The 13,578-nt window shown below is 31.3% G+C and overlaps 2 protein-coding genes across 2 annotated transcripts; both read right to left on the reverse strand.

Moving 5' to 3' along the window:
- Positions 1-4,780: 4,780 nt before the first annotated feature.
- On the reverse strand, positions 4,781-8,666 carry LOC120086714 (uncharacterized). The gene is made up of 3 exons (XM_039043486.2): positions 7,865-8,666; positions 6,427-6,519; positions 4,781-5,098 (listed from the first exon to the last, which is right to left on the reverse strand). The coding sequence occupies exons 1-3, from the start codon at positions 8,402-8,404 to the stop codon at positions 5,036-5,038; spliced, it is 696 nt and encodes a 231-aa protein (XP_038899414.1). The 5' UTR covers positions 8,405-8,666; the 3' UTR covers positions 4,781-5,035.
- A 2,485-nt stretch (positions 8,667-11,151) lies between these two features.
- On the reverse strand, positions 11,152-12,371 carry LOC150030211 (ethylene-responsive transcription factor RAP2-12-like). The gene is made up of 2 exons (XM_090309940.1): positions 11,994-12,371; positions 11,152-11,259 (listed from the first exon to the last, which is right to left on the reverse strand). Exons 1-2 carry the CDS (start codon positions 12,369-12,371, stop codon positions 11,152-11,154), a joined length of 486 nt encoding a protein of 161 aa, XP_090166066.1.
- Positions 12,372-13,578: the final 1,207 nt, after the last annotated feature.

The following is a 13,578-nucleotide window of genomic DNA, read 5'->3' on the forward strand; positions in this document are numbered from 1 at the left end:
TATATATGATATACACGTGGATCATGCCTTAAGTGATAACCTTAATTGGTCTGTAGTATAAGGATTAAGGTGAGATACCTGATCCTGGTGACACTACGGATACGGCCTACTTTGTAGAGGTTTACAAGTGTTATAAACTACTACAAATGGTTGATCCTGACCATTCGTGTGGAGACGTGGAGCGGGGGTGTCCTATACAAAGAGTTTGTATAAGACTTGCATCTCACCTAAACGACCATAGGTGACATGACCTCAATCTTGAGGTTTTGTGAACTCCTGCCTTTGAGGGCGGTCCTTTGATTAGTATGGGTGAGAGTGGCCAGATTGCCAACTCAACATGCCTACCTTTTTGGGGACTTGTCTGATCTGGGAGCTAGGAACTCAATCCACAATATGGAATTCACTTCTTTCCCGAAGAAGGGATAAGTAGAGAGATTGCTCCCTTAAGGGCTGATTCCGGGGCTTGAACATAGAGGCCACAGCTTCTCTTTGGAAGAGAAGACTCAGTCATAGTAGAACTATGATTTATGTTCATTAGAGGGATCAGTGGTACTTAAGGAGACAAATGTAACTACAGGGGCATAACGGTTATTTGCCCAGCTGTACTTACGAGCTATCTGTGAAGGGTCGTCGCACTGCTGATTGGTTAAGATGGATACATAATATACCTGTAGTGAAGAGAGTTCAGTTGTCGATCTTTAGTGGAGTGCCTGACAGTTAACCGATGGTGGATCCCGTGACTAAAGAGTTTAGTCAGTTATTCACGTACCGTTGGAGCTTCGGATCTACAGGTCCATGAGGTCCCCTTAGTAGCTTGGATTCATGTTGAAGGATCAAGTTCTTGGTGTTGATTTGAAATGTTCAAATTGACAAGAGGTATTTTATTTATATGTGATATAATCGGTATGATGTTTGAGATATATCTAATGGAAGATTGATGTAAATGAGATTTATATTAAGTACCATGGAATAGAAAAATAACTATGGTTTATATGTTTCATGAGATGAAATATTAAAACTATAGGTTATAAATATAGTATGATAAGTTGGTTATCATTTATGTTTATAATAATATTAATTATTAGATAATTAATACTTTTTCTTTTAAATAACCAAATGTAGTGGGTGGTTATTGATCATGGTAACCATGAGGTTTTAAAAGGAAATCGATTTCCTATTTTGAAAAGGAAGTGTTTTTCAAAAGTTTGAAAAGAATTTTGAGTTTTCTCTCTGCGAAAATAAACTCACGGTGGTCGTCAAGTAAATATAGATTTACTAAACGACGGCTGGACATAGCTAAACGATCGTGCAGTATTTACTAAATGATCGCATAGATTTGTTAAACGATCGCTGGCCCAAGGTAAACGATCGTGCAGAGTCTGTCAAGCTAAACGAATGCATAGCTTTTTCTAGACAATAGCATAGCTTTATCTAAATGATTGGGCATCGACCTATACGATAGGTCTCCGACTTCTCCCACTTGCCCAGTTGTGTACACGATCTGTGTTTCCTCCATTTGTCTACCTCACACCAAGTCTGAACAGAGCCCACCCTCTGGGTTCTCACACTGAGAATACCAAGGTCACCTTGTTGGTGGCGTCAGATTCAACTCGACACCGTCGAGGTTTACCAGAGGTCGTTCGTGGTGCTTTGGAGGAGTCCGTTCATGGTGTTGTGGAGGAGATCGTGATCGAAGAGATCATTGAGGACGAGCGCAAAGAGTTCGTGCTGTGTTCGTGCAGTGTTGCGGTTGTGTAGATCAAGCGCTCGTGGTTACGGTTGTTCGATCTGAGTTGCATGTCAGAGCGTGGAGACGTCTCTGCATATGTGCGTTGAGTTCTCTTTGTACATTTGATGTTTGTTTCATGCTGTAATTTCTCTGTAATTTGCATAACCGTTTTTGTTTGAATTCGACTGTATATGTATTGTTGATTCATGATTGTAATTTGGAATTGTCTAGTACCGCTGCTCATGGAAATCTTGATAGTCGATTTCCTTCAGCAGTTACCATCGTGGATGGAGATTCATCCCGTCATCCACGTAAATAGACTAAAACCCTATCATCCCGACCATGCCGAAGAGCGATGTAAAGTGGTGACCCGTCCGACTGGCACAACGAAGAAAATGGCAGAGGAAAAAGTCAATGAGAGACTTGTTGAGGGAAGCGACGAAGTTAGAAGACCAGGACTAAGCTGGGAAGAGTTCCTTGAGGGGTGGAAAGGCCTCCCAAGATAAAGAAGTTTGTTGGGTGCGCGCTCAAGGCAACTGCTCAAAAATTTGCTGAGTTCGAGCAGAGTCGGTTGATGGGGACTTCAACCAATTGAGTGGGGGAGAATGTCACGATCATTTTTGTCTAGGGCTTGTTGCCCATGGTCGTATGTTTGCCTCCACCTCATTTTACTATGCTTTCATCTTATGTATTTCCTTTTACTAGGTAGTTTGCTTTCTATGTACTTTTCTTAGTGTGTGATCGCTCGCTCATTTCCATATGCAAGGGTGACGGATGTACTTTTGTTCAGAATACACTATATGGAGGTAAGACTAATCATCATATCCTCATGCCAGTAAGTTGTATGCTTATTGATTTCTAGCTGATTTCTAGCTGTACGATTAATGTTCATTATTTACACATGCTTTCAAATGTTTGTGAAAAACTTTTTCTCTGAACCCGTTTTCTAAAACCTTTTCTGAAGAACGAGGGAGGAGGTTGTGTGAAATGTCCATTGTGCTACTAACTATTTGGGTTTGGATTGGCTGACTTATTCGAGGGTGAGAACAAGTGTCGCACAATCGCCTCGAGATCCTTAAAAAGATGCGATTGTGACACTTAGCGCAGCCACCTGTCTTTATCCAAAATAACCCGTTATTGTAAACGAGGATTTGGGTACAGAGTTGGTATAATTTTCTGATAGCTTATGAAAGCTTTATAATATGCTTTATATGAAATACGATCATGTCATTATTTGATTAACACGTGTTTGAGATGTTACTTAATCTTATATACTTTACCTATGATCTACTAAATAATTTTGATAAATTTCACTGACATTTCTGAAAGAGAAAATCTATGTTCATATTAAATTGCCTCTCACTGGGCCTTAGCTCATGCTTACAATGTTTTATGTTTTCCCCTCCCCTAGGTAGCGATCAAGTTCTAAGAACAAGCTAAGTTGTCAACTGTTGTACAATGATAGTCTTCTGTTGCATCGTAGGTTTACATATTTTGGAGTCTTGTTGTTGTTGGACTGCATATCATGAACTAAATGTATATGAGTTTTGGGAACATGAAAATAGTGGACTTGGTTGTGTAGTTGTGGAAGGGTTTCTGTTAGATATAAACTCTGTTAATAATCTGTGTATATACTTTTAAATAATGTGATCGAATTGAGTTTTGGTAAATCAGGCAAGGGGTAGTAGTTATGAAGTGAACTTGGAAATAATTTCGGGTTTGTCCTTATTTTTAGGTAGTTGCAATGAAAGCTTATCATAGCTAATAAAATTAATGATATTTTATAAATTTAGTTTCTATAATTTTAATATTACGTTAATTTAGTCATCCAACTTTTAGAGTTTGTTTGGTAGAGAATCTGAAAACAGAAAGTTGAAAATAAGAGATTAAATTAAAACAGAGTTGTATTTCATATTTTCAGATATGTGTTTGCTAGCAGAATTCAAAAATTGAATTGAAAATTCTAATTTAAATAATTCCAAAGTAGCTGTAGTTACCCACTAAATATTAGTTAATAAGAAACTATTATTAATTTATTTATGAACATTTTTATGTTAAAAAATTGTAAAATTATTATTTTGTAATAATATATAATTTATAGGATAAATTATAATTTTTGTCCCCATAGTTTGGAAAAAGTTAAAATTTAGGTCTTATTATTAATTTGAAATTATCCTCTATGGTTTAATAAAAGCTTCATAAATAGTCCATGCGGTAGAGATTATTTAAACGGATATAACAAACCATAGAGACTATATGTGAAGTTCTATCAAACCATAGGAACTAAAATCTAAATTTTAAAACCATATGGACTGACTTTTAACTTTATCCTAACCATAGGGACCAAATTTGGAATTTAACCTAATTTATAATATATTACATAATAAATATTTTAATTTTTTGAAAATTGAGTTGAGTTTATAACATGACATATACTATATTTCTAAATATTTTTAACATTACTTAATATAATTATGCATTTTAAATTTTAAAATTCAAATTCTGGATACAATAAAAACATAAAAGAAAATGTTGTTTTTAGAATTTATTTGGATCACAAAATCCGAAAATAATTTTCAGAAACAGAATTCAGATTGTCTGCCAAACACATATTCAACAAATTTGAATTGCGAACCAAACATACTCTTATAAACTTTGTATGTCTCAAAGGTTTATAATCAGTTCAGATCATTAACCACATCGAGTGAATGGTGATGTAACTCATCCATTAATTAAATTTTGATAAAGTTGATACAGATGTAGATAAAGTTAGCTATGACTAAATAGCACCATGATTGCACAATAGTATAATTGAAATTTTTAAGATTTAAAGACTAAATAACCATGATGTGCAAATCATAGGAGCTAAATGGCTAATTATATAAATTCACTAATATAGTATGGAATATGTATGAAATGAAGTGGAAAAAAAAATGTTCAAATCAATTTGATCATCGATGACTTCGTTAAAGGAAGTACATGCTAGATCTTTTTTAAAGTTAGAGTTAAATCTATCCATATACGATGTCGATTTCTTGATACATGACCGAATTTGAAAGAAAAGATATATATATTATACAAGTACGAGGATTCTCATAGAAAGAAAATCCACAACCATGATTATAAGAAAAAAAAATTCCGAATAATTGGGTCATGAAGAAAGTTACTAAATAAAACAAACACACAATATTTTTTTAGTAGTAAACAAGAGATACAAAAACAAACAAGCTAGGGATAGCTCATGCACTCAAAATAGATTAAACAAAATACTTAACCAGTAATTACTAATTAGTGAGCTAAGCACCTTCATAAGTAAAAAGCGACTCCACAGTTTGTGGACATTGGCTTGGAGTTGGAAGGAATTGAATCCTGAAAGTGAAAAATAAGAAAAATTAACTTTTACTTCACTTGAAAAAAAAACGATAATAAACAAATACATAATTAATTTATTGTGTTTTTATTTTAAAAAGTAAAAAAAAAAAATTAAAAAAAAAAAAAAAAAAAAAAAAAAAAAAAAAAAAAAAAAAAAAAAAAAAACATAATGATAGTTTGTTACTTAAGGAAAGAGGGTGTCAAATTGCCAAAAGAAACTAAAGTTCTTATTTTCTAAATAACTTATTTATGAATGTTTTGCTTTTGGAGTTCCCTTTATTAAAGAAAACGGGTTTTAAAAAAAAAAAATCAATCCAATTATTATATTTACATTTACTAACTTTTCATCTCATTCATAACTCTCCTAAACTTACAGAATTAATACAATTAAAAACTTTTAAATATTGCAAAATATATGTGCCACTCACTCATAAAAAGCTATGAAACTTTTTAAATCAGTTTCTTATTTTCTTTAAGTTTCAAAACCTTGGAGGCTATTACAATTTAACTCTTTATTTCAAAAATTAGGATCCTATTTGATAATCATTTTATTTTTTATTTTTTTAAAAAAATTAAATCTATGGATACTATTCCATCTCCAATGCTTTAAAAAACCAAACCAAATTTTGAGGACTAAAAAAATTAGTTTTTATAATGTTGTTTTTGTTTTTTGGAATTTGGTTAAAAATTTAACCATTATACTTAAGAAAAATAGTAAGAAATATGGATGAAAACGACTTAATTTTCAAAAATAAAAACCAAAAACCAAATGATTATCAAACGCAAACGAGACCTACACTAATGCACTTATTTTTTCATAAATGTTTCAAAGTTTGAAATTGAAAATGAAGACTTATAGTGAAAATTGGAGCTAGAATATTGTTGTGTTTCAGAACCCAATTTGCATATTCACAACTCTAACTGATTTCCACTTAAAATATGGTTTTAAATCAAAGTAACAATATACACTTTTTTTCTGATTTAAATATCATTTTGATCTATATACTTTATAACTTTTTGAATTTGAGTCCTTATACATTTAAAGATTCGATTTAAGTCCATATCCACACAAGAAATCTTAAATTTAGTAATTCAAATTATTTTTTATCGAAATTTATTAAAATAATAATAATAATAAATATATTAAACGGATATTTTTCAAAAAATTACAATAAAAAGCTCATAGACAATAAATTTTTCTTTTAAAAATCAACAATAAATTAGTAATATGTAATAAATTTTTATGGATAGTATTTGAATTAAAATTGAAAATCTAACATGTAGAAACTGAAATTCCAAATTATTTTAAAAGCCAGAGCACTTACCAAAGCTTTTTCTACGGTTGCTCCATTGCCAAGTATTTCTTCTCTGAAATTAAGCTTTCTGTAATCAACATCTACGTCGCATTTCAAAGCAACCTACACCCAAATCCTCAACATTTCAATCCTAATCAATATATATATAAATTAAAAATCACTTTTTAGTCCCTGAATTTTTAAAATGTAATAATTTAATCTTTGAATTTGGGTTCGTATCGTAACGATTAGTCTCTGTATTTTTTAATTTTGTAAAATTTAGTCTATGAACCTTAAGAGTGTGTTTGGAATATATTTTTTAAATGTTTATTAAAAAAAAGAAGTTATTTTAGAAGAATTTAGTATTTGGCAACCACTTAAAATATGTATTTTAGTCAATTTTTATCAAAAACATTTAAATAAAAATGAGTAGCCACTTTTTTTTTTCAAATCAATCCAAATAGACCCTAAATTTATAATAATTATTAGTCCCTATTGGAAAAATTAGAGTTAAGATTTAATGAAATAATTTGAAACTAAATATTTTTATAAAATACAAAGTCTACAACATTACATAACAGATTTTGACATCTAATTTTGATAAATATTTTTATTTAGGGACTAAGAATATTTTTGGAATACATTTTCAAGTGTTAAATTTAAAAAATAAATCATTTTGGAATAAATTAGGGTGTTTGGAAACCACTCAAAATAGTTTTCCAACTGTATTTTAATCATTTTTTATCAAAAGTGTTTAAATAAAAATGAGTTTTTTAAAAAACACTTTTTTCTTAAGTTAATCCAAAATAGTCCTAAATTGTCACAAATTTTGGAATACAATGATTAAGACCTCGTTTGGTAATTTTTTTTGTTTTTTAAAAATTAAGCTTATGCACACTACTTCTACCTTCAAATTTCCTCTTTTGTTATATATTTTCCACTCATTATTTAGAAAACCAAGCCAAATTTTGAAAACTAAAAAAAAAAAAAAAAAATCTTTTTTTTCCTAAGAATTCAACCATTATAGTTAAAGATGTCAAAAAAAAAAGTATCGATGATATAGGCTTAATTTTCAAAAACAAAAACAAAAGACAAAATGGTTATCAATAGAGATCTAAATTATTATATATTAAAATTTAAGGACTAAATTATTATAAATAAATTAAATAGATCTAAATTATTAGATATTAAAATTTAAGAACTAAATTATTATAAATAAAATTTAAGGACTAGATTATTTTAAATAAAAGTTGAGTGACTCAGTTGTTTATTTTATGAAAGATTAGGGAAGAAAAGCTTTTTTTTTTTTACCTAAATATTTATTTTTTAAAAAAAAAATGCCCTTAAATTCTTCTTCCCCTTCTTCATGCACAACTTACAGACAAATTCTTCAAAAACAAACACTTCAAACTCTTCCATGAAAACTGAAGCTCGAGAGAGTTAAATACAAACAACAATTAAACGTCACCTTCATCTTAATCACCGCCATATGAAGCACAAACAGCTCTACACCAACATCGCCAATAATTTTCATCTCAACAAACTCTTGTATCGTCTCCAACAAATCCACATCAAATTGATGCAACAACAAACGAGTTCGAACACTCTGATCGACGCTACGAGCAGGCTGAAACACTTCGGGCACTCGAATCGTTCCGATCACAGCGGTTCCATCGTAGATCAGGAGAAGCCTCGCCGGACTGTACTTGATGCCGATTTTGTTAGGGTTTTGAGAATTAAGAGTCAGAGTAAAAACCGAAGAAAGAATTGGAGAGCCAGATCTGACGGTAATGTTGTACCAATCCAATCGCAGTGACTGAAGAGAAAAAATCGGTTCTCGAGGCTTCAACAAGAAGATTACAGGCAATGCGGCGATTGCGATTGCGATGATCGAAAAGAGAGCGACAACGAAGAGGAAAAAGCAGAATCGTTTTAGAGTATAAAGCGTACAGATCTGTTCGCAGCAAAAGCGACTTGAAAATGGAGTTCCGGATCCAAGAACATCCATGGATGCCCATTTTTTAGGGCACACGAAGAACAGAGATTAAATTAAGAATAGCAATTTCGAATTTGATGTCTTGCTTTAGATTCTTAATCTCAAACTTGATGTAAAAGTAACGAATTTTCGTTATCGGTAAGCTATGATCATAGTATGCTTAATACCAAAATTAAGAATCTGTTTTTTTTTCTTTTGAATAATCATCAAGTAACTTATAGGTGTTATTATATTAAAACTCATTTAATTTTAAGAATAATCTATTTGTCTTTCTCCTTCATCTCTATATTCTCATATTTTATTTCAACAACCAATCATCTTACGCATTTTTAGAATTAAACAATTATGCGAGGAACTCTTTTTTAATTAACTTTTAGGTGTGTTGTGTTAATTTATTGTTGCCCTCTTAAGTCATATTCAATGAAAAACGCTTCGATCAGAGATTTTATGAAAAGTTTTAAAGTAGCAAACAAGAAATATTTTAAATAAGATAAGAAAAAAGATTTATTTTCAAAAATAAAATAAATAATAACATGATTTTTTTAAAATTTTAATTATGCACGTGTTTCTTGACTAGTACGGTATGTATTGCAACAATGTAGTCCTTAGTAAAAAAATCATCAAAATTAAATGTCATTTTTCTTTATTTTATAATGTAGACTAAAATATCAAGTCTCTAATTAGTTTATCAATTTATTTATATAAGAAATCTCATGAAACTTAGCATTAATTTTTTCAATAGGGACTAAATTATTAAAAAATTTAAAGTAGAGGGACTAAATTGTTATATACTAAAGTTTAAAGATTAAATTGTTATAAAATTTAAAGTAAAAGGACTAAATCGTTGAAAAGCAAAGTTCAAAGACTAAATTGTTATTTATATGAAAATTTAGGGACTAAAATGGATTTTTAATAATTTTTATTTTTCTGATACATTTCATAATGGACTATAATGCTGTAGTTAGGAAATTGATATTTCAAATATATTATTAAACAAACTCAATCATGCCAGATATGATAATATTGAAATTGAAATAGAAAATTAGGGGCAATAAAAGAATAATGATTTTGGTGTTTTGTCATAAAGAGCATAATTTTATCTTTTGTTTTCTTCTGGTTCATTAGAATCTCAAATGGATAAAGATTTATTATCTCAATAGGATGAGTCATCCCACCAAATGAACTCCTTTGTAGATCTAACTTTATTGATATTATATATATTTAAATAGTAGGTTAAAAATAAGTAGGAAATACAAAATTAGATGTCAAATCTATAAAAGTAACCTTTTTCTTTAAATCTAAAATGGGGAATAAAAACTAGGATTAATTCCTTAAACTTCAAAGTTTGCCTATTTGATTCTTAAAGCTTTAAAAATTACAAATTTAATTTATGAATCATGATTTTTTTTTTTTAAAAAAAAAAAACATATTTTAGACACATAATTAAATGGTCTTCAACTCCACTAAACATAAAATTCAAATTTATATCCAATAGATTGATTCATTTCTTAATTTTTTTTAAAAAAAATTATTAGAAACCTATTAGGCAAAAGAGTGAAAGCTTAAAACTCTACTAGACACATTTGAAAGTTCAAACACCAACAAAACCAAAATTTATAATAAAATATTATTTTAATCTTTAAATTTTAGATCTAGTTTCCATTTGGTCCCTAGATTTCAAAATTTCACACTTTTAGCTCTTAAATTTTGAATTTAATTTCTATTTAATTCTTAGATTTCAAAATGTTACAATATTACTCTTATGTTTGAGTTAAATTTCAATATGGTCACTAAATTTCAAGATATATAATTTCAACTTTATGCTCACTTTCCATCATTAGAGTTAATATTTATTAATTAATTCAAAAGAATTAAAAGATTTATACTTACTTAACCTAACATTTTTTTCATCTCTATTAAAATTAACTTAAAAAATTTACTATATAATTATTTTAAATTAATTAATAGACCAAAGATTGAAGGACAATATTAAGGAAAAATCAAAGTTAAAAGTGTAAACTTTAAAACCTAAAAATCAATTTGAAACAAAATTTAAATTTCAAAAGTGAAATTGTAACATTATAAAACCTAAAAACTAAGACCTCGTTTGATAACCCTTTAATTTTAAAAAAAATAAAAAAAAATATATATTTCATCCTCATTTCATACCATAATTTACATCTTTAAGTAGTAAAATGGTTGAATGTTTAACCAAATTCTAAAACCAAAAACAACTTTTTGAAAAGAGTAAAAAATAGATAACAAAGATAGAAATTTGAAGATAATAATATCCATTGGCTTAATTTTCAAAAACAAAATGATTACCAAAACGAACCTAAATTAAAATCAAATAGGACCACCAAATGGAGAATAGACTCGACATAAGAAAAAAGAGGTACTTTTTTAAATTACAACTTTCAATGAATTGAAATCAAACTCAAAACAATAGAACCATAACATAGGAAAAAAGAGGTATACTTTATCCAAACCACAACTTTCAATAAATTTTTAAAAGTACTATTTATTCAAGTATTTTGAAAATAATAACAAAAGAAGGAACTCAGCAGTTGAAAACTTTGGAAAAAGGTCGAATCAAATCACATGCAAGAAACAGCTTAAAATAGGAACTTGCCCTGCAGCTTACAGAAACATGTGAGTGGTGAGAGCAGGGGCCAAAGAATAAAACCAGGATGGGATGGTCAAGTAATGGCAAATCACTGACTTTCTACTAAGCACAGCCACTCATTTTCCACTGCCGTCTATTCTTCATTATCATCATCATCATCATCATCATCCTCTAGTCTGAATTCCCCATGCTCTTCTCCACAAGCTGCACCCCAATTTATAAAAATACTGACAGTAAAGATCTTCACAATCCCATCATTTCAGAGATAAATGCATTCTCAAACATGTAAAACTATGGAAAATGATCTAAACTTATAAACAGGACAATACAGTGCTGGGATCAGAGAAGTTTCATTAGGCAACCCAAACAAACATTTTCATTGCGTATTTGCCGAGTACAAAATGATAACCAAACCCAACTTTCGGTTCAGTTTACGAATTATGAAAATATGGAAGTAATATGAAAAAGAAAAGAATGACACAACCATCCGACCATCCATCCATCACTTATACAAACACAGAAGGCAGAAATGAGATTCATCAAGTTTTTCAACGTCCATAGCAAACCAACCACACGTAGTTTTTATCAGTACAAGCATTATATTAGTTTTGAGTTTCCCATATTATGGTCTTCGAAACATGAAATGAAGCCTACCAAGTAGTACACTAAGTGTCCTCACATTCAACATACACACCAATAGCTATGTTTGTTAGGCCATTCCTAATGCAGGCAGATCTCTCTCACGTCCATTCCCATAACAGATCACAAATGTTCCTGCAATAAGTTTATGTGAGATTTTCAAGTTTTTAAAGAAAACAAAGGATACGATCCTGAAGGGAAGGAGTATACATTTTTGAAAAATCAGGAAAAACTTGGGGAGGAACTGATAAAGATGTCAAACTCACTAATATGTAGCTTTTATTTACATAACCTAGCAACAAGCTGGACAAGATTTGCTTAGAAGACACTGCCGACCATTCCTGCAAGATCGTCAAAGGTCCAAAGGTCGACTGAGTTCCCACCATCCTGGTTCCCTGTCTCTCCTGCAAGGAAGGCATCCATTGATGCATCCCAGCTGCTGTCGAGATATGGCATCTGGAAGTATTTCATCTCTGACTCAAAAGAAGACAACTCCTCAGATAAAGTCTTTTCAGAGCCTTGAGAAACCACCGTATTCTCTGGGCTATACTTGACTTTCTTGCTTGGAGAACCATCCTCCACAAAGTGTGAATCTTCACTTTCCATGGCAGCTGAAAGAAAAGACGAGATTTCGGGAGTCTTTGCACCCTGCTCTCCCCAACCAAAGTCAGAGTAATCAAAGGAATTGCTACCTTGATCTGAATTAAAGAACATCGCTTAACTTTTGCTAAACGATTGGGCATTGACCTATACGATAGGTTTCAGCCTTCTCCCACTTGCTCAATCGTGTACAGGATTGTTATCTCCTCCTTCGTCTGCCTCATTCCAAGTTTACACAGAGCCCACCCTCTGAATTCTCACACCGAGAATACCAAGGTAACCTTCTTGGTGGTGTCATACTCAACTCGACACCGTCAAGGTTCTGTGGAGGCCGTTCGTGCTGTTGGGGACTTTGTGACCCAGACGATTGCTGAGTTCGAGCGCAAAGTGTTCGTGCAATGTTGCGGTCTTGTTGTTCGAGCATTTGAGATTGTTGTGTTCGAGCGTTCGTGAGCAAGAAGCGTGGAGACGAGTCTACAAATGTTCGTAGCATTTTCCTTGTTCATTTTTAGTTATCATGCTGTAATTTCTTTAAGGATTGCATAACCATTTGTTTGAGTATACGACTGTAATTTATAATGTTCATTCATGATTGTAATTTGGAATGATCTATTTTTCGCTTCTCATAGAAATCCTGTGTTCGATTTCCTTCAGAGGAGACGTGATCATCATGAAGATTGCTTCGGAGCATAATGTTGTTGATCAATTTACAAAGACCCTTACAGCTAAACTTAATGAGAGTCACCTAGAGAGTTTGGGTCTATGGGATATGAGTCCTCTTGTCTAGGGAAAGTAAGAGTATTATAGGGTATAGAATGTAGGATTGTATCAGTAACAGCGAAAGCATAAGGATCATCTAAGCATCCAAAGTCACTAATTTTGGCAAAATATTAAGTATGCTCTTGCAGAAAAACAAGTGAGTTTCAAGACATACCTCTTGTAGAACTTCTTCAAAGCTCCTTCTCCAGCTGCTATCTTCTCCAAATCTTATTGCAGACCACCTCAAGATCTTCCCCACTATTCTCTTGGTGCTCTAGATTGAATTGTGAGACTCAAAACAAGCTTGAATCAAGGGATAAAGGAGAAATGCTCATTGCAGTAATCTTGTTGAAGAACTCTTTCTTCAACCTGAATTTTCTCTCAAATTCTCTATAGATTGCATGCCCAATTTTCACTCCAATCTCTTCATTATATTGCAGATCAACATGCAAAGGAGAGACTTGCATGAGTTGTAGCTCATGCTTGGAGAAGACAAGGTAAGGAAAATGCATTTTGTGTGAGCTACTTCAAAGATGGATAATGGAGAAACTTCTTTTTCCAT

The sequence above is a fragment of the Benincasa hispida genome, unplaced genomic scaffold (assembly GCF_027475165.1).
Source record: "Benincasa hispida cultivar pf3 unplaced genomic scaffold, pf3_genome.v1.1 HicScf443, whole genome shotgun sequence".
Lineage (NCBI taxonomy): Eukaryota > Viridiplantae > Streptophyta > Magnoliopsida > Cucurbitales > Cucurbitaceae > Benincasa > Benincasa hispida.

Excerpts from the sequence above, each read along its gene's own strand:
- LOC150030211 (XM_090309940.1), bottom strand. The coding sequence starts at position 12,371 with ATGTTCTTTAATTCAGATCAAGGTAGCAATTCCTTTGATTACTCTGAC. Across the intron at positions 11,260-11,993 it reads TTGACGATCTTGCAGGAATG|ATCTTTACTGTCAGTATTTT; the intron begins GTCGGCAGTGTC and ends GGGATTGTGAAG.
- LOC120086714 (XM_039043486.2), bottom strand. The coding sequence starts at position 8,404 with ATGGATGTTCTTGGATCCGGAACTCCATTTTCAAGTCGCTTTTGCTGC. Across the intron at positions 6,520-7,864 it reads TGGCGGTGATTAAGATGAAG|GTTGCTTTGAAATGCGACGT; the intron begins GTGACGTTTAAT and ends ATTTGGGTGTAG. Across the intron at positions 5,099-6,426 it reads CAACCGTAGAAAAAGCTTTG|GATTCAATTCCTTCCAACTC; the intron begins GTAAGTGCTCTG and ends TTTCACTTTCAG.